Genomic DNA, 21,777 nt, shown 5'->3' on the forward strand with positions numbered 1-21,777 from the left:
ACGCGCAGCCCTCTCCCTCCCCAGACGGGGTGGCACAGGAAGAGGCGCCGGCACGTGCAGCCCAAGGCCGGTGACTCCCGCCGGCGGCCGAAGGCCAACGACCCTCTCCCAGCGGACACGTTCACACCGAGCAGGGAGGAAGGAGGGTACGAGCCGCTTACCAGCTCAGAGCTGAGCTCCTGTTTCATCCGCTGCTTGTCACGGGGATGCACCGCTGGGTCTCTCAAGTACCGAACAGCCTGGGAGATGAGCAGGTAGAAACAGTTTTCCATTGTAAACATGAGCAGAGACCTGTGCAAAGAAACACACGTCAGCAGGAGCCAAAGAGGTCAGCACACTCGTTTCAGGGCCAAAGAAAAGACTTCCCACACAAGGGTACGTAGGAGGGAACGCTGTTACTGATCACCTTCTGCTCAGTGACACCCAAAAGCCACCGTCTGCCGAGCAGAAACTCCTGCTGGCCCTCAGGGGAGTCTGGTATCAATGTCCTGATCAACAAGCACCAAACACTACGCCCTGTGGTGGCAGGCCAAGGGGTGACGGGTTTTAATTGAAAGAGGGAGATTGAGATTGTGTGTCAAGAAGGAATCCTTCCCGCAGAGGGTGGGGAGCACTGGGACAGGTTGCCCAGAGAAGCTGTGGATGCCCCATCCCTGGGAGTGTCCAAGGCCAGGCTGGATGAGGCTTGGAGCAACCTGGTCTAGTGGAAGGTGTCCCTGCCCATGGCAGGGGGTGGGACTGGGTGGGCTTTAAGGTCCCTGCCAACCCAAACCATGTGATGATCCTATGAAACAGCTGTCTACACTGCCCCTTGGGATGGGATGGCTTCACACACCCCCCCACCAAAATCCCTGCTTGCACTGGAGAGCTTCTGACAGGCCATCTGAACTCCCTGGATTCAGTGAGCAGCTCTGAAGCTACAGCAGTGCCTGTGAACCTCAGTTCTGACCTGGGGTCCATGAGGTTCTGCTCCTTGGCCATGACTAAACCAACCAGCTAGGAACTTACTTGAGGGTTTTGGTTCCCTCTTGCATGTTCAGCCCTGCAGCCTGAGGGAAAGGTTCCTTCTTCTTATCCAGCTGGGAGGGAAAAAAAACCCAAAAAAGACAGGCATTAGAGGCAGGAGACAAAAGAGGAAATCCTCCTACTCTTCAACATATCAGCGGGACGAGCGCTTGGAGATCAGTGCCGCTGCTGCGCTCTCCCAGAGAAAGGGCCGATACCTCTCCCAGCATGTTAAGGGCCACGTTGACTGTGGCAAGGAGTGTCCCAAAGGAAGGGGCGACATCTGAATCGAAGGCTGGTGTGGTGAAACTCAAAACGAAGAGCACGTTGTACTCGGCAAGGTCCAGCGACTGTGGAGAAACAGAAAGAGTGAGCAACCCCCCGAGGGGGTGAGGATGCTGTTGTCATAGTAACAGGGATGTAACCTGGTCCCTGTATGTTTTTGGAGCTAGAAGCACTGAGATCATTTCCCAAATCTCAGGAATGCGGATGGAGCGGTAGAGCGCGTTCTGTGCGGCGCTGCACAGTCAGACTACATGGCTCTCCTCACACGAATGAGCCTTCTCCAACTCCCAAGCCCAGACCTTGCCACCAAGTGATAAGCTAAAGCAATGACTGTTTCCAGATTGTTTTCAGAAGCCCAGGCCTATGTGTCTGGGTGCAGAGGAAAAGTAAGTTAACTCTCCAAAAGCAGCAGGGCACTGCCAGAATCAATCCTTTTCTAAACCTGGAGAGCAGCCACCAGGTCGCACTGAGTTGGGAGGATACCAAGAGGCTGTCTCTTCTGGAGAGTGACACAGTGAGGGTACAAACCTCTGCTCCAGTAAGGTTACATGAGCACAGCGCTGGGCAGGCACACAAAATCTCAGCCAAGCTTTCCTTCACACTGATCAGTGCCCAAATCCAAAGGGGAATTCCTTGTGTCCTGCCTTTCTGCTCTGCGCAGAGCAGCAGGTGTATGGTAGGGTCACTGTCTCCATCAGGAGAGAACACGCCTCGCTGCAGACCCAAAACATCGCTGGAAATGCTGGGAACTCCCCTCACAGGGAGCAGCACCTCTCCTCTACCTGATCAAGGAGGATCTGGCAGACATCAGGAGTGAAATGGCGCAGGGTGGCAAGACATTTGCTGAGGATTTTCAGGAGGCTGTACTGCACCGTAAGCAGTGCTTTCTGCTCTGCTGCCTCTGACTCAGGGCTGGGGTGTTTGGAGGAGGCTTGGGGATTACGCTGCACTCGTGGAGTCACGCTGGATGGAAGAGAATCACCATTTTTTGTCTGTGGAGAAATAAAACAATGAAGTCTTGAATACAGATACAGTTATTCTGCGCTACTTTCAGCAAAAACGGGCTGTGAACAAAAGGAACGAGGAAATAAGACACCCAAAGTCTGTCACCTCCCAGAAGCGTGAGAATCTACACTTCAGTGTGCACGGAGGAGGCACTGCATTGCAGGGAAGCAGCTGCAGAGGCTATTTAGCCTCCCCGTTGCAGAAAAAGAATCTCTAATGGTAATCAGCAAGCCTTAGCCACGCTGCAATAACACTTGGGCAGCAACGCACCATCTCTACCTCATGAAGCTACGTGTTTCCCAAGAACAAGAGCTCTCTCTCTTAAATTAAATCAGATCAAGGACAACAGGTCGACAGCGGCTTAATTAATGGCCCTACAGCAATGCTGCTTTCTTGCTGCAGCTGTAAAATGGTAACAGCACCACTCAAACACAGGCTGCAGATTACAGAGTTTTTAGAGACCAGACCACCCATTGCACCGTTTTTTGCTGTGGAGAAATGCAAAGCCTAACTGTTGATGACTGTCAATAATCCCCACCAGGACAATCCATTCGATATCCAAGAGCCTGGATATTGAACAGTATTTGCCTTTTAACAGGGAGCACAGGCAGGCAACACTCCTCACCCACAGGCCCCATCCTCACCTGCAGGTAGTGCTGCAGCATTTTGCGGCTGTGCAGGAGGGAGGTACAGGCCTGACACAGGTAACACAGATTCACCTGGAATAAATGAGGTGAGAGAAATCTCGTAAACACTCCAAACCCATCTCAACACAACACTGGGATCATAAAGGATCAATGCAGTCTCTTCATTTCCTAGTATTTCCTCCGAGTTACCTGGCACTGAGAACTAAGAGCAAAACATTGAATTCCCCAAGTTATTTTTCCAAGCTATCATCTCTCTGTACCCAAGAGCTACCTTCCTTCACTCGATTCAGACAAGGTACTGACAGAACAGACATTTAAACGACCTCAGCAGCAGTTCCCATTGAAAGAGCAGTAACAAGAAGGTGATACGATGCCATTTTCTCTTAACACATCCAAATCCCTGCCAAGGGAGTGTATCCACATCCACTCCCAAGGGAGTGTATTATCCACAGCAATGTCCAGGCTCCTACCTGCATGTCCCTCATGAGCTGCGGCAGGTGGAAATGCCACTCCTTTGTGAAATTTGAGAGCTGAAGAATGAAGCCAACAGTGTGATCGGCCTCTTCCAGACAGGCCAAGCTCTGTACCGTCCGTACTGCATTCAGGCACTGGAAAGGAGAAAGAAGGAAATCAGGCTAATTACTGTTAAATCACAAAACATCTGTTCCCTTCTTTAGAAGAAAAAGCTGACGATGATGAGGACCTGCCCTCAGGGACAGAAAATGCATTCATGAAAGCAGCCGCAGAGCACACGAGTCAGACTCGGAGCCCTTTATATCCCGAGCCGTGCTGCCGTACGAGGCAGCGTGCGTGTCAACAGGTAACCCAGCATCTACGTGCCAACGGGACTCGGCATATCCGCACCGACACAGCACAGCCAGCACACGTATCGCCGTACTGCAGGACGCGGGCGCTTGCTGACCCAAAGGGCGATCGACCCCTGACCGCAGCCGCTGCGTTACATGAGCAAGGCTGAGCTGAAGAACAGCTTGCACACTCCTCTTCCCAGACAGCCAGTCACAAAGTGAGTTCCCATCCCTTCTGCTAGCGTGCTGACTGGCACGTCACCACCCGTAGCTAAGTTACAACCCCTAGAGTGAAGAAGGTGTGCAGAAGGTGACTGCCCAGCTCTGTCATGACGATCACCCCTGCTGACCGCACGCCTTGTATATTCCATCCTCCTCCCGCTGCCGAAGTACTTCCACTGTAAATCTTTCTGAGGCAGGAGCCTCTTTCAAGCACTTTCATAGAATCATAGAATCACAGAATGGTTTGGGTTGGAAGGGACCTTAAAGATCATCTAGTTCCAACCCCCCTGCCATGGGCAGGGAGACCTTCCACTAGACCAGGCTCCTCCACGCCTCATCCAACCTGGCCTTGAAGACATCCAGGGATGGGGCATCCACAACATCTCTGGGCAACCTGTTCCAGTGCCTCCCCCCCCTCTCTGTGAAGAATTTCTTCCTGATATCTAATCTAAACCTCCCTGTTTTCAATTTGTACCCACTACCCCTTGTCCTACAATTTGTACCTGTACCCCTCCATCCCTTTCTGACATGCTTCCACTGCGACTGCCACACCGAAGCCAAGCGAAGCACCACGGAGGAAGCATGTGACACACCTGAAGAATCCTCTCTTGATGGACGCCGACGAAGTCCAGGGCTTCCGTCAGGAAGTTGTATCGAAGCGTTTTAAGAAGGCGTTCCATCAGCGACATGGAGAGACGATAGACCCCGGGCCAAGAGGGGGCATCCAGAGACTTCCGAGACGAAGCAGATGTCTGCACGAATCAGATGCAAAAGCAAATGCCTTACGTGTGTGGCCACCCAGCGTGGCACACGCCACAACCCCCCCGCCGTTTCGGAAGTCTCCAGGCACGGCTGCTGTCCTTCCCAGACCAGGAGGGCTCTGCTCCAACCGCAGCCTGCGAGGCAGGGCAGGGTGGGCTTTCCTGGCACGCTCCCACCCAAAAGGAAGCAGCACCCACCTGAATAGCTCCGTTAGTGCTGAGCTGGTACACGCTCAGGAGCGGCAGGCAGACACTCTGCGTGACGCCAGCTCCAGCCACCGCTGCTGCTCCCTGCAAGACACACAACAACTACTGGTACAATTTGCACATCTCTCTCCTCTCGGAGACTAGAAAGGCTTACCCTGCATTAGGTATTTCTGTCCTCTGCACTGTCAGCACCCTTCCGAGAACTTTCATCTACACACACTTCCTCTAGGTTGTTAAAAATTCAGTATCAAGAAAAGCAACACTGTTCTTCCAGTAAAATCCAACCTGCACGACGGTGCTACGAATTCCACCTCAGTATCACCTGGTTTGGTACATTCATAATCTTTGAAAAGGGTTGGCTTTGGAATGACCTTGCTTTTACCTAAAGCCCCAAACAAAGTTGAATTTGTAATAGATAAATAACGCTTTATTGTGACTAATGAGAGCCAGCTCCAACATTTCATGCTGTTTTAACGAGGGGGGATACTTTGCACTGCAGACTAATGCATCCAGTGAAAGTGCCCGCTCTAAATTACAGGTCTGTTGTGGCTGGTTCAGCTCTGCCAGCCAAAACATCCCGTTATCTAGAAGAACAAGGCCCACCAGGCAGGCGTACATACGGGACCTACTGCTTGCAGCCTCTAAAACCCCTTTACCCCCAGATCACGGCTGAGCTGCACCGCAGACAGAATCACGAGATATACGGTTCCCTTTAAAAACGTAAAGCTGTATGCTCTCGTTTCTCTGCATCTCTCACCTGTTGAGTCCTCGCTAAGGTCAGCAGTAAATGTAACGAGGCCTCTGTGAAGTGAAGGTTTTGTTTAACTCTGAGGCTGATCTCCAATGCGGCAAAGATGGTAGGAAGCACAGGGACTTTCCTAGTAATCTGCAGCCAGTAATCGCCGTCTTCATCGACTTCACAGAGCTCTTTAGCCAGATGCAGACCCAGAACACATACCTGCGGTGCCAAGGAGAGGGGAAGGAGCCTTAGGTTTGACATGTATTTCAAGAAAATCCTGAAAGCATTTACTAACACAACCTAAAGCTCAATCATCCGCAGAACCATACACTGAGACCCCCTTCGGATGACACTTTGCACACCTCCCGGCTGTATTAGCAATTGTGACATTTTTGGGATAGATCTGAAAGAGGCAGCGACAGCAAATTTCAGTGACTTGATGCACGCCAAAAAGAAGTAATTCTGAGATAGAAACCCCTGAAACTCCCTCTGAAGGCAGCAGGCTGCAAGGGAACGTCGTTCCAAGCATACACGGAATGCTTGTGTAGAGAGAAGAAACCCAGCCGCAGGGCAGGTGAAGGGGTCCTTTACCCCATCTCGCTGGTCCTTGTGTTTAACTCGAGAGGCATCATCTGTTTCCATGCTGTCCTTGTCATCCGCAGCGTCTCCCAAGGTCAGGCTGTGTCGAGTCTGATCGAAGAGCGCAACGACCTCGTCTTGGAGCGTTTCACACACGCTCAGCACCAGCTGGGAGTACTGTGGGATCTCATTCACTGCGACACAGAACACGCCAGTGAACACACAACCCTTGTGCTTAGGTTTCCAGTTTAACTGAGAACATCCCTGGAGTTAGGATGTACTTGCTTTTCATCTCAAAACCTACCCAACAGAGTGGGAGGAACTGTGACTAAGATTCAGGCTAGGGGGATATAATAAGGGATTAGTCAGTCATCTGGATAATGAAAACACACCGTTTGCCCAAGAAGTCATATAAACCCATGACATTTCAAGAAATACTACATTCTCATCTAAATTACTATAATAAATTGCAGCACCTTTTACCAGCACGACTGGAAACTCCAATTCAACAGCAAAGAAAAACATTTCAAACCAACGCCACCCTCCACTTCCTATTTATTTTCCAAACTACCAAAATACGTGGGCTTGCAGAGCCCAGGGAGCGGGACAAGGAATACACAGAGAGGTAAACTGATACATCTCACATCACCACAGCTGCCTCTGTGTGTTGTACAGAGCAGTACTGCCCAGATTCCACTGAGGGTCTCCAAGGGCTACTGCAATGTAAGGTGCCCCACCAGTGACAGGAGTAAGGAGCAGACTAGTTTCTCTGCTTTGTAACAAATCGTACCCACAAGACTTTCTTCTGTTTGGGTCTTGTTATCTCTGACTAGAAATTTATGTCAGCATCTAAGCTCTACAGTCACGTGGTGAGGTGGTATCACTAGGGTGTCCCTCCACTGCCCGCTGAGCTCTTTTCCGTAACACACAGGAGTGTCACCTTGTCTCTATCAAACTGATCAAATATAGGGAATATTGTTGGGGAAAGAGAAGAGAAGGGAAGACACACACATACTGGGAATGACAATCCTCATCTCTTTCTAAAACCAGCTAAAACAAGTAAGAAAAACAGAGAAGTGACCACATTCAGCACCTTGTACCACTACTAAGACCAAAAGCATTTTTATCTTGGAAGCAGTAGTGTTAGGGTGTATTCAGCCACAGCAGCCTTTCATCTTTCATCTCACCTTTCATCTCCTTCATCTGCAGCACAGTGATAAGAGCCGAGAACACTTTGGCTTTGGTTTTCTCCATCATCTGCTGATCTGCCTGGAGTACTCCCTCCAGAATCTGCGTCAAGGAGTTTACGATTTTATCCACAGAACCCAACTCGCTGACAACAAAAAGGGAGAGCTCTTCAGATTAGACAAGATCCCTCAATAACTATATTGGCTTGACTGAGTTGATCATACGTTCTATGACCCACACAAGTAAACGCAGTTATTTCCAGTCAAGTTTAAGTCACCACCGGGCCCTCTCTAAAGACATGGCACAGCACAGTGAGAGCGCAGGACTGACCATCACAAAAGCTTTTTGATACGCTTCACCAGCAAGTGGGAAGCCAACGCATACATGTATTACTACAAGAGATTTCAGCAACAACACACAGGCATTTGCCATCCCAAAAGAGAATTCTAAGATAAGGCCTTCAGTTTCTTCTCTGAATCTTTAAGAGAATCTCACCAGAGCCAAACACTTAAAACGCCACCACCCGAGTTTTTATATTCAGCAGTGACTAATAATGACCCGAACACAATACCTACCTCTTCCACTGTTTGAGCAGGATCAGAAGAAGGGTACAGAGCATAGACCCCAGCTGCAGACAGGACACTGACAGGGGAACCAGGAGCTATGGAGAAATACTGCAAGAGTTACACTTGCAAGTGTCACACCACCTAAGAACACTGAAGAACTCCTCAGCCCACGCACCCCCACCAAAATGACCGGGTTTGTTCTTCAGCTGTGAGCAGCATCGAGGGAACCAGCTGGGACCCTCTGCAGCGTCACTCAGCGTTGACAAGAATGGCACATACAAAATAAGGATTTATAAGAAACTCATCAACCCAGGCAGACAGACTACGTTTCAGCCCAATTTCACAGAATCTAAAAAAACCTACAGTGGCAAGTAGCTGCAGAAATGGAACTCCTCGTAGTACAAAGGAGATGAGCAATCGGGAAATTGAAGAACTGAGAGGAAGCAGCACCTACCAAAACCTTGGTCCCATTTAGCACATCCAGAAACAGCTGCTGATGAACCGCAGAATCAGTCAGATGCATTATATCAGCCTAAGATGCACAGAGACAGACATCAGTCATGCACAAAACACCCTCTGCGCAGTCTAACGTCAGTCTACTGGTTTTGTCTGTTACTTTAAGAATTCACCAAATTTTACAGCTGCTGAGCGACGCAGTTTTAAAGAAAACACCCAAGTATTACATTAACAGTTGACGAGACGTCAGCAATGACTAATTTCCCTAACGGTGCATCCCTGCCTCGCTTGACTCAGCTAAATCTCCTCAGAATTACTTAAAATTGCTATACAAATTATTCACTACCTCCCTCCTCTGCTCAGGCAGACAACATGCTCATTTTGATGGACAGCAAAACACCACCTACTCTAACCTCTTGCACCATGGCTCATCCCAACTTGTGTTGTAAGCACATATCCAACAAAACTGAAAGCAAAACCCAGGAGTTCTTCAATACGGCTCAGCTGGTCCTAAAAAGTTGACACTGTATTATTCAAAGTGTTAATTTCAGATCATCATGAAAGGTAAGAGGTAGCTCTTACGTGGCTGGTAGAGATTATCAGCAGCATCCGCCAGGCTGAGATGAGCATTTGGTATTCCGTCATGAAGGCACAGCTGCTGCCCTCCGTCTCTGCCACGTGATGCGCCAGCGACTTCACGTATTCTGACCAATAGGCAAAGCGCTTTTTGGTGGAGAAATTCTTCAGCGTGTCTTTCAGGGACTGATCCAGTGAGCCCCTGACCAAATCAAGAGGAGAAGTTATCTTCATTTATTCTTTGGTCAGAAAATATACTTCTTCTGAGATTCAGGTAGGAAAGCCAAGGACACAGCTTGCAAGTGAAGGTTATTCCACATATTAGACCTGTGCAGGGAATCCCACTTTTTGTATCAAATGCGAAGGAAAAACATGATCCCTGAAGAAAATCTACTATATTTTAAAACATTTCTTAAGCAGAAATTCTCATTAATCCTGACTTTTCAACATATTAAAGGGCAGTTATGTTCAGGAAAACAAAATGAGTGGCAGAAAACCACTGCCATGTTATTCAGCCCTCACCATAGTAGGTGTGTTTAACTTAAGTTTAAAATTATCTTCTTCACAAAACAGGGTATAATCTCATTCCAGGATCCAAGGAAAAAACTAACGTTCTCACCTACAGGCTGCAGGAACACTATAACATCTCTTTCTGCATTTGGCAATTGCAAGAATCTCAAATGCACGTGTGTGATTTGTTTATAAATCACTGCTCCTCCCCCATTTTCACAGGATTACATGTACTTTGTCCCACAAAGCCTGCATTGTCTATCAAGATTTATTATCTAAACTGTTTGTGTTAAAAGGTACAGGGAGGAAGGAGAGACTGCCAAAGACTCACTTGACAACATAGTAGATCTCCAAACAGATGATTTTCATGATTAAGGCACAGGTATCCAAGACACTGAGCTGTAAAGACAAAAACACCACCAAAAAAGGAAAATGTGAGCACGTAGCTCTGCAGGGTAAGTGGAACTGTGATTTATCCCTACCCATCCACTCGAGGTGACTGACACTCCAGCTGTGCAGGTGACTTGTTTCTCCCAGGACAGCAATAGGTACGTCATCTGCCTACGGACCAGTGATAATGCCGGGTTCAAAGCAGCACAGGATTGCAGAGAGCGGTGGAAAACTCCCACAGAAAGGAATAATAACAAGAACTTTATCAGTTCCTCTGTGATGCTAGTCAGCCTGAGCTACGCCTAAGAAAGCAGGAGAGTTTCTGTTGCCAGACAGCACAGGAGGTACGGTACGGATGCACTACAGACAGCGTACTTTCCAAAGAGTGTTACCACAGATGCTAAGTGACATCTATTTTTGTTTCACACGGGAATAAAGGGCAGAGAATTTCATGACAGTTCATAGCCGTAAAGTCTCTGCAAAGCCAGAAGCATTCGCTTCATCTCCTGCCTGTGTTCAAACCACTTGATCATACTCCTAGGAGAAAGCTGCAGGCAGAGGGCAGAGCCACATCCCTTGCTCAGAAACCTTTTCTGAGAGTATGTAACTACCTTCATTCTGGCTGGATGTAACTCACCTCTGATGATTCTGAAGGCGGAGGAAGGGTCCCAAAGAGGGGATTGGTTAAATTTTCCCAAAACTTTGGCCTAAAAGATATATACAGAAGTAGTATCAGTTATCTCCCCAACACCACATGCCCAGCAGCATTTTGACTGTTCCAAACTTCACTGAAAACATGCTTTGGTAAATACAGGCTTATACAGCTCTGGAGACAAAACCAGAACGAGAAATATTTGCTTCTGAACAGGCACACAGGGGCTCCTCATCTCCTTTCCTACGAGACTAAGTTCAAAGCTCCCACACTGCATACCCTTACCCGGGCACACAAAGGCTAAGGTGCAACTGTCCTTGAAAAGTCTGATGAACCAAAGACATAGCGTTTCGGGAAAAAGAAAGGAAAGTGCATTGTAGAAAAACAACTCACTTTGTCCTCAGAACTAGCATGGCGCTATCTCGACGGTCCTGCCACAGAGCATGCAGGAAGGCAATGGCAGCACGATGCAAGAGGGGAGGGCACCAGTACCTCTCCTGTTGTTTGGAGTCTATCAGCTCTAAGACTACCTGGAGGCAACTCCACTCCCCTAAGCTGAATTCCTAAAGCAAAAGGAAACGAGAAGAGGTCACATCACCACAGAACAACTACATAAGACAGCTATTAAAGCAGAATGTGCTTGATTCCACTTAAACAACACCCAGAGATACACATGTACACGATGTCGTTGCGTGTTTTGTGTGTAACTACAAGGAACGTAGTCCTAATGCCGGAGAGGAAAAAAAATTAGGAGAATAAAAAATGAGCTAAGCTAAGACTTAGTAATACCAAGTGCCTTCAGAAGGTCCCAACCCATGATGACATTAAACTGCACCAGAATGGTTATTCTGGAAAACTGATATTGTCCGTTGTACCTCAACCTTCAGCTTTCTCACTGACTGGCCAGTGTCATACGACAGAGTGGGCTGTAGGGATCTGTGGTCTGACCCAGTAGATGTTCTCATGTTAACTCAGTATCTGCCTCGAAATGCTGGGGCAAGTTTCTCTTTGGTTACAGGAAAGAGGGAAGCTGGGACAGCAGCACATCCATTAACTGCCAGCACAAGCTGCATTTATCTTGACATCAAGCACACCAGGTTACATGTAAGAACTCCCAGATTTTAGAGTCTAGTGCCACAAGACTGCTATGAATGCTACAATAAAACAAAACAGCGAGTCCTTGGGCAAGTATGTGCTATTCTACCTTTGACCCGTCACTGCCATCCTTCACTTCCAAGTTCAGGAAGAGCTCAATGAGCCCAGGTTGAGTCTCCACCGCAACCGTGAGGAATTCCAGTATCATGACCTTAATACGCATGTCCTCGATCTTGCTCTGCAGGCGGATGAGGAAGGCGTCACGGATGGCAGCAGCATCACTACCGAGGCAGGCATAAACAGACATGGGAGCAACCTGCAAAAGGAAAGAAACGTCAGAATTAAGAGTAACCCAACTCCAAAAAGTGCTGCTTCTCTATGTAAAAGGTGATTTGCATTTCAAATTGAAACTCCAAAATATTTGACATTGAATCTATGAATGTATGTGAGTGAACTCAAAATTACTTTGTTGCCCTTAAGCAGGAAGAAATTTGCAAAGTGCTCCAAATTTTCCTCCTGGGCAATTCTGCTCTATCCCTCACCTACTCTTCAAGGGTTATGACACAACTGGAAAAGACAAAGACAGTTTTGGAATAATGTTTCTTAAAATAAACAAACCCAGAGCTGGATTTATATGCTTTAATAAAACTGAAAATACATCCTCCGCAGTTCAGTAGCCAAAAAGAGTAAGTCTGAAAGGCCAAGTTGAAAGCTCCCAATAAAAACTTAAATGGGATCCTCCTCTCAGTGAAGTTCCAGTGAAGATGCAGGAATTGTGACTTGAGGAAGTTGCTCAAAGAAGTGGAAAGAGATCAACCGGAGACACAAATGCTTTGCAGAAAACAACCCGCCCAAGCAAAGCCTCGCAGTGACCCAGTGAGCTCTGAAGCAGCAGAGGATTACGTTAAAAACGAAGGGCCCTTCGTGTGACTTTTTAATGTCCTCACCCTTACAGCTTCCCATCCACACGGCCTTCAACTGGCCTGCATTCAGCTCCCTGATACAAAAAAGCCTGAAGAGGTTCTCTTGAAAGAATTTCAGTGGTGGACTCAGAAGGGGAGAAGCGGAGGAGCGCTTGCGAGAACCTCGTCTTACCGTAGCCAGGCGTTTGAGCAACTGAATGGCCAGGCGGGGAAGGGCAGGGTCATGCTTGTGGTAGATGTATTTGGCCAAGACCGCAATAAGATTGTTTCCATGAGCACCTGGAGGGAACACAATTCAAATCAAAGAGAAGAAACTGCAACAAGGTGTGACTATTTACCAAATAATGACAGCAGAAGGTAAGAACTAGGCCGGTCATTCCAAAACCAAGGCATGGCCCAGCCAGAGGTACTAACGGCAGCTGGTTTAGCGCATTCTGTAACAAAGCAGCAAACAAGCCACGTGTGTTTAATACTTCAGAAGCTATCCCAGACAAGAATGCCTTAGAGGAGGGAGGACAGACCTTCTGCCATCACTAGGAACCACTCTTTAGATCCCTGAAATCTTAACTACGCTTTGTAACGAGACACACGCTGACTGCAAATAACACAAGAGCACAGCTGCCCCAGCTGTCCCCACAGAGAAATACATACCATGCTGAGTAAGCGCCTGCTCTAACGGAGACACCACACTGGAGGGGGGTTTCAACCGGATGACATTGTTGGTAACCGAGAAAGCCAGCTTAACTGTTTGGATCAGCAGTTGACCTTGGCCTTGTGACTCATCGCTGTGTTTCCGAAAAGAAACCAAAGTGAGTGACTGTGTTGACAACTGACATCTGTTGTTCTTTGCACAACATTCAAGAGGAAACTCTATACTCTGTCGATCAGGGGTTATAAGACATTTTTACTCCGACTGTCACGTCGTTTCGTAACAGCTGCTGAAATACAAATCCCACATACGCACAAAGAATAGTCTACCCAGCCCCGAGTTTTCAGCATCAATCAAAAAAAGAAAAATAGCCTGACAACCTATTGTCACTTTTTTTCCCCTCTTTGGGATAGAGAGATTTAAAATGTGTTAAAACAGAAGAAGAAACATTTACAGAATGTCTACATTCTGTGAAATTACAATCTCACAGAAATTATAGTGGACCAAAACTGGATAAAGAAATAAAACTGGCTCCAAGACTTGTATTTTCCTAAGATTTTCCTTATCAGATAAACATTCTGAAAAGACATTAAAGCCAAAAAGTTTTCAGAGAGGTCTCACTTTCTCCTTAACAAGTCTTGATTCCCTTCCAGACTGGTTTTGAAAGAGAAAAATGGCAGACTTCGTTAGGAACAACCTGCTAGCAAGTTTGGCTATGGGTCAAATGAGGTTGGCCAGGAAAAAAGAACAGAGGAAAGGAGAGAGAGCTGTATTACAGTTTATTCACGAGCACAGCTTCACTTGAACTCTGGTGTTACTGAAGACACAACATTTCTAACATTGGCTCTGATCTTCTCTCCAATTCATTCATGCAACCTCATGCAGTCAAGTGAATTCTTTATTAAAAAAATGTAACTGCTAGCAAATGTTAAAAAACTGAGCACATATTCACCCACCAGCATGCTCCAAACGTCATTCAGAAACAGCAAACGAAAACAACTGCATGAAATGGATAGCGTACAGAAAAGACTAGACACACATCTGGAACAAACAAGGCTTGCTCCTCCAGACCACAGCAGGCAGGCTGTCTTGGCTAGCCCCCTACTCTGATTCCCCGTTAAGTTCAATCAATTAACGCTACATTTCAAATATTACCACTTGCTCCTTTCCTCATGCTGCTGGAGCGCAAGACACCGCTCACCTACTAGACTGGGAGGCCATGACCATATCAATGGTGTCCACGCCGATTCCCATGATGTTAATGACGGCCTGCCCTGCTTCCGTGTTGGCCAGGCTGAAGATGCACAAGGACTGAAGGCTGGGGGCGTTGCTGCGAGAGACGAACCGCACAGGACACCGTCACCAGGAGCACGCGCAGTATCTTCTCACCCAGCACTTAGAAAACCACCACGAAGGAACCTCTTCATTCCTACACCCCCACCAACTCCTCCTTTACTCTCCCTCTATTCGAACAACCAGCATCTCTAACCTTCTTCTACCCTTCCGGTACTCGGTGACACGGAGAGGAGCTGAAACCCGCACCACGCAACCACGCCAGCTCACACCTAGTCACGTACATTCAAAAACGGCAACAGAGCCCTCCCGCGCTGTACGCCAGCAGAGCTGAAACCCAGCCCCTCTTACCTGCTGCGGGGATCCATTTCAGGGCATAAATTCAGTATAGCATGGATCAGCTGCAGAATAAGGCATCCTAAAACAGAGACGAAATGGACCGCTCACTTTGCAGGAAGACCTGTTGCCTAGAGTCCCTAATATTTTCAAACAAATCACAGCATCTCGCAGTACTGGTAGACATACAGATCAAATCCCGAACAGATGCTAGAAAAGGAACATCCTTTTATCCCCTCCTTCTCCCCGCCACCCTCAACATCCTTACCGATTCTCTCTCTCACTCCATGAGAGTTGTAACGCCACTTGTGGTAATTTGGTAACATCTCCTTCAGGACAAACACAATGCAGGGCACAAGTCCTTGGCTCTGGGTGCTGCCAAGTTGTCCCTAGGAGAAAGAGAAACATTACTGCCCCCCCTTCTGGTTAAAAGGACAAGAAACCTTTTGCAGCAAGATATGCCATATGTCTTTGAAGTGTAAGAAAACTATCGAGCATGGGAACAGAGATTTACAAGCGCCTTCTATTCCTCTGTAGATCAAATGAATCAAAAGGTTTTGTGAAAGAATCAGGCTACAGAGCAAGCACAAACAGCAGTGCCGAGGGGAGTGCCAACCAACAACTGCTCAGAGACCTGCTGCACAGGGGATCTCGGACACGGCTGTATTTCCCTTTCCCACTGTTACTACTGACTTCACGTGCAGAGCACTCCAGAAGACTCACCCGGACAAGAGTCGTGATCAGGTTCAGGAAGGAGATGGTAACGCTGTACTCGCCTTGAGGCTGCTCTATACTCATCAACAGGTTGCCATAGCCCCCAGCATTCATTCCCTCTGCACTGTGAAAGCAGCAAGAGGGTTTATTACGTGACTGGCAGGCCATGAGGGAGAGATGTCAGATACATAGATTTCACACCAAGAAGTTCATATGATAGGTTTTGAATAGATTAGGGAAAAAACCAAACCAAAACAAACCAAAACAAAAAAACCACAAACAACAAAAGGGCTGGGGCTCATGAATACCTGATCATGTGATTCATACTGGACACTGGATTGGCAACGAATGGTAAGAACCCCGTATGGTGAAGATCAGTCCAAACCTGCAGCAGAGAAAGTACAGTTACTCCCCGTCAGAGAGACACGTGTGCTAGCTCTCAGTCCTAGCAAACCCAGGTCATTCCCTCACCTTGGCTGGCATCCGAGCAGCCAGTGCTCATGAATACCTAATCATGTGATTCATACTGGACACTGGATTGGCAACGAATGGTAAGAACCCCGTATGGTGAAGATCAGTCCAAACCTGCAGCAGAGAAAGTACAGTTACTCCCCGTCAGAGAGACACGTGTGCTAGCTCTCAGTCCTAGCAAACCCAGGTCATTCCCTCACCTTGGCTGGCATCCGAGCAGCCAGTACTGTCAAACAATTGACACAAGAAGCAATAACATCCACAGGGGGAGAGATGACAGTTGTCAGCCTAGGAAAGAGAAAGGTTATCCATAAAATGCACAGTCACCTGTGGTGTAGCCTATATACTGGGTTTTTTTAATAAAACAAGCTTCTCTCTTACTGAAGTACACAAGTATAAAACCTAAGCAGGTAAATACAGACACCAGAGTCTGCACTTTCTGTCTAGACTTGCCACCTCACCCTGACACCTGAGTCCCATCGATGTACTGCAAGAGGGGAGGCTGGCCGGACAGCGGGCTGCCACCGTGCACAATGAGTATCCAGCAGATGATCATTTCCCAGGCGGTTGACACCGAGAGGACAGTCAGTCAGTACAACTGTTTTAACACCTGGAAGGTACTGCTCTCTTCATATGCTTTATTCCTCTTTCACGTAAATATAGCTACCAATAAAAAATGCCCTTAAATGGATAAAATTGCACAACAAAAGAGTGGAAGAGGGGCCCATTCTGTTGCATCAAAGCATTAAACAGCGTGTAGCCAGAAGAGTCTTGAGATCCGGACACCGGTCTTGGGGAGTTCAAGCACTGAGACATACTTCTCGCAAAACTCTTGGAAAAATGAGCAATTAACCACTCTTCCAGCTCGTACCTGCTCAGGTACCTCTGCTGTTCGTGACTTACCTCTGCAGGAGCATGTAGATTCGCGACGTGATTGGCAGAAGGCAATCTGCTATCGACACGTCAGTGCTGATGACTTTATGAACCAAATCAATTATTGGCTTGACCCTCTGGCAATGCTGAATCACATCTGGGTAAAGAAAACTAATACTAGAATGCAAAATCACACTTAAGCAATAATCAAATCTGGAACAATGCACATTAATCTTACCCCCATACCAAAAAACATTTATTTTACCTAGCACAACTTCTCCCACATCCAAAATTTATCTCATCTCACTATATACTCTTGGCCTTTTGCAGTGGATTTTACAGTATTATAATAATAATTAAAGCATCAGGTTTCTGGGAAAGTATTCCGTGCCTTTCAAAACCATTCAGAGATGTTCAATCCTACTATTAACCTCAACTTGACACCGATTAACAGTTATTTATTCTCTTTCATACTCCCAGCCTATCTCACCTGCTGTCGATACCACATGGAGCAGCATCTCAATCTCGCAGGTAAACAGTGTCCAGCTGCTGTAGGAATACTCCCACCGTACCAAGTAAGCCCGATCATCCAGCATCACTTGGCCCACTGTTCCCTGAGGTATCCGCAGATTTGTCTGACCTAGTCCTAAAGATTGAAGAAGCAGGTGAAATAAAGTCAAAAATTTACCCATGGGCTTAGAAGCCAGACAAAGAATTAAATTGCCCAAAGCATTTTGGTAAGAAAAGGAAGTGCAGTTTCCTTACCAAAAGGATAGAGGAGCTTTGGAGCCTGTCTTCGCCAAAGTGTGCCATCTTCATGGGAGATCACGTCAGGAGGTTTATGCTTGTACAGTTCGATATAGAAGGACATTTTATCGAGGAAACTGTACACCTGCAGACAGAGAGAGCATAAACACCACAGCCAAAGAGCCAGACCTTCTGAAAAATTAATCAATCACATCATTTCCAGGAATAGGCAAGTTTTCTTGATGTGGACAATATCCTTCCAATACATCAACCCTACTAAAACATCATTAGATAGGCCACACGTACAGACAAGTCTGATATAATGAATCAGGAACTTCTTAGGGGTAAAGTACAGCCTGAAAAATGAGGCAGTATCTTAATCTTCAGCCAGACTTGAAGAGCTTTCTACAAGCCAGCAAACAGTGTCCTGCAGGACTAAAAACGAGTTCTGTCCACTGCTCTTTGACGACAACTTTATGTCTGTTATCTAATACTGCAATTGTGGTGAGCAGCTCTTCAATGAAAGAAAGAATCACACACCCCATCTTAAAATAAATCACCTCCCAAATACCAAGAGAGATGCTGTACCTTTTTTGCTGTAGATTTATCAGACACGAGGGCTTGAAGCAGCTGAAGGAGAGGAGTAAGAAGATGGGGGAACATCCCACACACACTGTCCAGGATAATACCGAGACCTGCAGTAGGTTCCTGGTGGTGGAAACAGAAAACAAATGTTCTGTTACTAAAAAGAAATGCCAGAACAGTCTCAGTATAGCACAGGTCCTAACATTAATCATGCACAAAAGTATCACTCCAGTCCTTGCACAGACTAAAGCATGAGGCAGTGTGCAAGTCTAAGGCAGGAAGTAAGACTGTAACGCGTTACACATCATCCTAATTCTGTGACAACAGAAAAATAAGCATGTTGCTTTTGCCAGCAGTTAGTTCAATCCTTGCAACCACAGCCCTGGTTTAAACTATCACCTATATTAACACTTGTTCCAGTATCCTTCAAGAGTAAAGCCAAGGCTGTACCTAAAAGGCAGGAAAGGGCAAAAGTAAATCAAAGATAGATACAAACGAACACTAGCTCCTCAAGCCTTCCTAGAAACTAACTGAATGCAATCAGTCTGTTCCTCTCCTACACAGGGAGCTTTTGTCAGGTTTTAGCTGTGAGCAAGGTAGGTCAACACACTCACCGTCTTCCAGAAGAGCTGAGGAATGCTGGAGGCTGCCAAAACTTCACATGCAGCATTAATTATATCCTTCAAAGGAAAAGAAGACAGAAAAAATAAGTTACTTTACACAGAGGGATTTCAGTCCATACAAGTTCTGCCACATCTTTGGAATTCAAGTTTCCTTATTTACTAGGCAAGATGTAACTGCTTCCTCTAGTCAAAAGAGAGGGAAACACCCAACACAGCCAAACCGGGAGCACAGGCAGCCTAAAGCCATGCTCCTTATCACGAATGGAGCAGCTGCAACAAAGGTGTCCGCTACAGCTGCGTGTCTTCTCAAAGACGGAAGCTCAGTATGTATTACTTCCGCTGCTTTGGAAATATCACATCAACAATTTGTTTCAAATCCACAGGACTTCAAGTGCAAGACGTGCTCTTTCATTATTAAGCAGCCAGTCTGCAGAGGTCTTCACTAAGTTTCCATAGGTAAATGCAGCAGGAAGCACAGCAAATCACTATTTTCGTTCTAAGTCTGATAAAGTTTGCCGTCTCAAATGCAGGATTTACAATTTAACAAAATTAATTAGCACCCATTATGACAGGTTATTTTAAACGGGGTAACAGACACAATGAGCCTTGGATGCTTACCTGCTGATTGCCCAATGTATGTAATTCCAGGGATGTCAGGACAAAGGAAAGCAGCCCATAAACACACATACAAGCTGTGCTGGCAGTACACTGCGAAGAAAGGATACACAAGGAAGGAGTATGAACTACAGAACACACTAACTACTCAGTCTTCTTTACAAACTGTGGGCACATCTGAGTAACTGCCTGTCATCCCTCCTTGCTGCAGTCAGCAGAGGGGCAGCAAAACAGGAAGCAGTCCTTAGTTTAAGCTCCACATTAACACGAAATATTTCACTGAAATGAGAAATCTTGCCACTACCATTATCATGAGAAATGCCTTCAAAACATCAAGAAAAGCAGCACTCAGTTTTAGTAGAAATCGGAAGGATTTACTTTCACCGGTTCCTGCCTACAAAGTAGTTCACTCTCACCACAGTATTGTCTAAAGAAGCCAGATACGGAGAAGAGCGCTGAGTTACATCATCTAACACTCAAGATCTACAATGGCAAATACACTATGGAGGCCAATCAACAACTGTGATTAAATGCAGCCTACTCTGCTCAGGAGAGATGTAGCTCCTCTACTCATAAAAGCTTTGGGTTTATTCTTTGCGCATAAAAATCTGTTTCCTTTCAACCTGATTTCTGATCTTCTCTGAGAAAGGTCAAATATCAAAACACGCGTTACTGCATACCCTGTTTAAAACCAGATCTAGCTTGCAAGAACACCAGTTCGAAATCATCCACTTCCCACCACACCTTTACATCAGCAGTATTAAAAACCTTCAAGAGCATGCATGTATGATTATAAGAAACTCACATTATTCCCCCCACTGCTCAGGGATCGCAGCAGCTTTGTCAGATACTGGAAAACATTCAGCTGGATAGCAGTGCTGCCCATTCTCCTGATCACGTTTGTCGACTCCTCCGGGTTTACAGTGTGACGGAGCAGAGCCCAGGCCAAAAGCACTGGAGCATGATGCGAGATGTCCCCTAACTGCAGCAGCTGATTGTCCATCTCCTGCACAGAGACACGACAAAAGCAAAACAACTTGAGAACTGAAAGAAGCTCATATTCGGCAAGCACGTAACTGATTCCAGCTGCTCGCCAACAGTCACCTTCCCTTGCAGATGATTATTTCAAACACACAACAGACCAAGTTATATACTAGCAGCCTCGGTCCGTTCTTCTGCACCATTTACTGACTTGCAATCGGTCTAACCTCAGATGATCTCTGTCCTAAAAGCCCTGACACTACAAATCTTTTGTTTCATTTTTGGGAAGTTCACACTGCCTATTTCTTTGTGCACACCTTTCTTTAGAGAAAAGTCCAAGGTAACCAAGGAAACTAAGTGGGAGAGGAATTAATCTCGTTCTCATTCGCCCCACAATGTTACATGGATGCCAATTCTTACACTTGGCCAACAAACCCAAGGATTAGACACTTACAGACATGATGTTTAAACAGCACTGCTTGGGTAAGAAGAGTAAGGTCTGTACGGTTAGGCCTGACGAGGGTTTACTCTGCCAGGGCTTTACCTGGTGGATGTGCTCACTGTTGGCTAACTTGTGCTCCTCCGTCCTGTCATCCAGAGCACGCTCATGGAGGGAGTCAATTTCCATGCCTTCCACCAGAATAAGAGCACTGAAGTACCTGCAAGAAGGGAAAGAATAAACACAAGTAGGTTGGAAACTTTAACAATTCAGTTGTTTCTCTTTTTTTTTTTTTTTAAAGCGGTCAAAAAAACCCACTTCAGTTTGCTTCTGTTCAGCTGCTCTTTGAAGCAATAAGAAATTAGATGAAATCAACAGCAGGTAATTGAATTTTTGTGTTGAAATGCTAGTATATGACAGATCACAATCCTCAGAACTACCGTTTCTGGTTCAACAGACAAAAAAGGTCACTAAAATTTGCAGATACCTTTTCCACCTTTGTAACTCTGCCACCTAGCAGGATTTTCACCCTTGGCTACAGCCCGAGATGCTGCAAGCAGCAAAATGAAGACGTTAGTGCCATTTTTGTAAGCACAGAAGCCCAAACGTATCCTGGGCTGTATCCAGAGAAGTGTGGCCAGCAGGTCGAGGGAGGGGATTCTGCCCCTCTGCTCTGCTCCTGTGAGACCCCACCTGGAGTGCTGCGTCCAGCTGCGGAACCCACAACATGAGAAGGATATAGACCAGTTGGAGTGAGTCCAGAGGAGGCCATGGACACATTCTGAGGGCTGGAGCCCCTCTACCATGGGGACAGGCTGGGGGGGGTGGGGGTGTGTTGG

The 21,777-nt window shown here is 46.7% G+C and overlaps 1 protein-coding gene across 1 annotated transcript in view; it reads right to left on the reverse strand.

The window, feature by feature from the left end:
* NUP188 (nucleoporin 188kDa) overlaps positions 1–21,777 on the reverse strand; it is a gene marked incomplete at its 5' end in the record, with an annotated part of 27,279 nt that overhangs the window by 315 nt on the left and 5,187 nt on the right. Inside the window, 34 exons of the mRNA XM_010155325.1 lie at positions 162–291; positions 1,009–1,079; positions 1,224–1,355; positions 2,073–2,282; positions 2,940–3,014; positions 3,413–3,550; positions 4,564–4,722; positions 4,930–5,022; positions 5,696–5,896; positions 6,269–6,450; positions 7,444–7,589; positions 8,020–8,105; positions 8,465–8,542; positions 9,049–9,244; positions 9,884–9,951; positions 10,580–10,649; positions 10,988–11,157; positions 11,799–12,005; positions 12,785–12,891; positions 13,264–13,397; positions 14,463–14,591; positions 14,906–14,972; positions 15,159–15,279; positions 15,614–15,728; positions 16,113–16,189; positions 16,276–16,363; positions 16,979–17,105; positions 17,439–17,594; positions 17,714–17,840; positions 18,284–18,403; positions 18,895–18,960; positions 19,522–19,611; positions 20,324–20,524; positions 21,044–21,158. Coding sequence (XP_010153627.1) covers positions 162–291; positions 1,009–1,079; positions 1,224–1,355; positions 2,073–2,282; positions 2,940–3,014; positions 3,413–3,550; positions 4,564–4,722; positions 4,930–5,022; positions 5,696–5,896; positions 6,269–6,450; positions 7,444–7,589; positions 8,020–8,105; positions 8,465–8,542; positions 9,049–9,244; positions 9,884–9,951; positions 10,580–10,649; positions 10,988–11,157; positions 11,799–12,005; positions 12,785–12,891; positions 13,264–13,397; positions 14,463–14,591; positions 14,906–14,972; positions 15,159–15,279; positions 15,614–15,728; positions 16,113–16,189; positions 16,276–16,363; positions 16,979–17,105; positions 17,439–17,594; positions 17,714–17,840; positions 18,284–18,403; positions 18,895–18,960; positions 19,522–19,611; positions 20,324–20,524; positions 21,044–21,158 — 4,252 coding nt within the window. The remainder of the gene's footprint in view (positions 1–161; positions 292–1,008; positions 1,080–1,223; positions 1,356–2,072; positions 2,283–2,939; positions 3,015–3,412; positions 3,551–4,563; positions 4,723–4,929; positions 5,023–5,695; positions 5,897–6,268; positions 6,451–7,443; positions 7,590–8,019; positions 8,106–8,464; positions 8,543–9,048; positions 9,245–9,883; positions 9,952–10,579; positions 10,650–10,987; positions 11,158–11,798; positions 12,006–12,784; positions 12,892–13,263; positions 13,398–14,462; positions 14,592–14,905; positions 14,973–15,158; positions 15,280–15,613; positions 15,729–16,112; positions 16,190–16,275; positions 16,364–16,978; positions 17,106–17,438; positions 17,595–17,713; positions 17,841–18,283; positions 18,404–18,894; positions 18,961–19,521; positions 19,612–20,323; positions 20,525–21,043; positions 21,159–21,777) is intronic.

This window comes from Eurypyga helias, unplaced genomic scaffold, assembly GCF_000690775.1.
Source record: "Eurypyga helias isolate BGI_N326 unplaced genomic scaffold, ASM69077v1 scaffold15267, whole genome shotgun sequence".
Classification (NCBI taxonomy): domain Eukaryota; kingdom Metazoa; phylum Chordata; class Aves; order Eurypygiformes; family Eurypygidae; genus Eurypyga; species Eurypyga helias.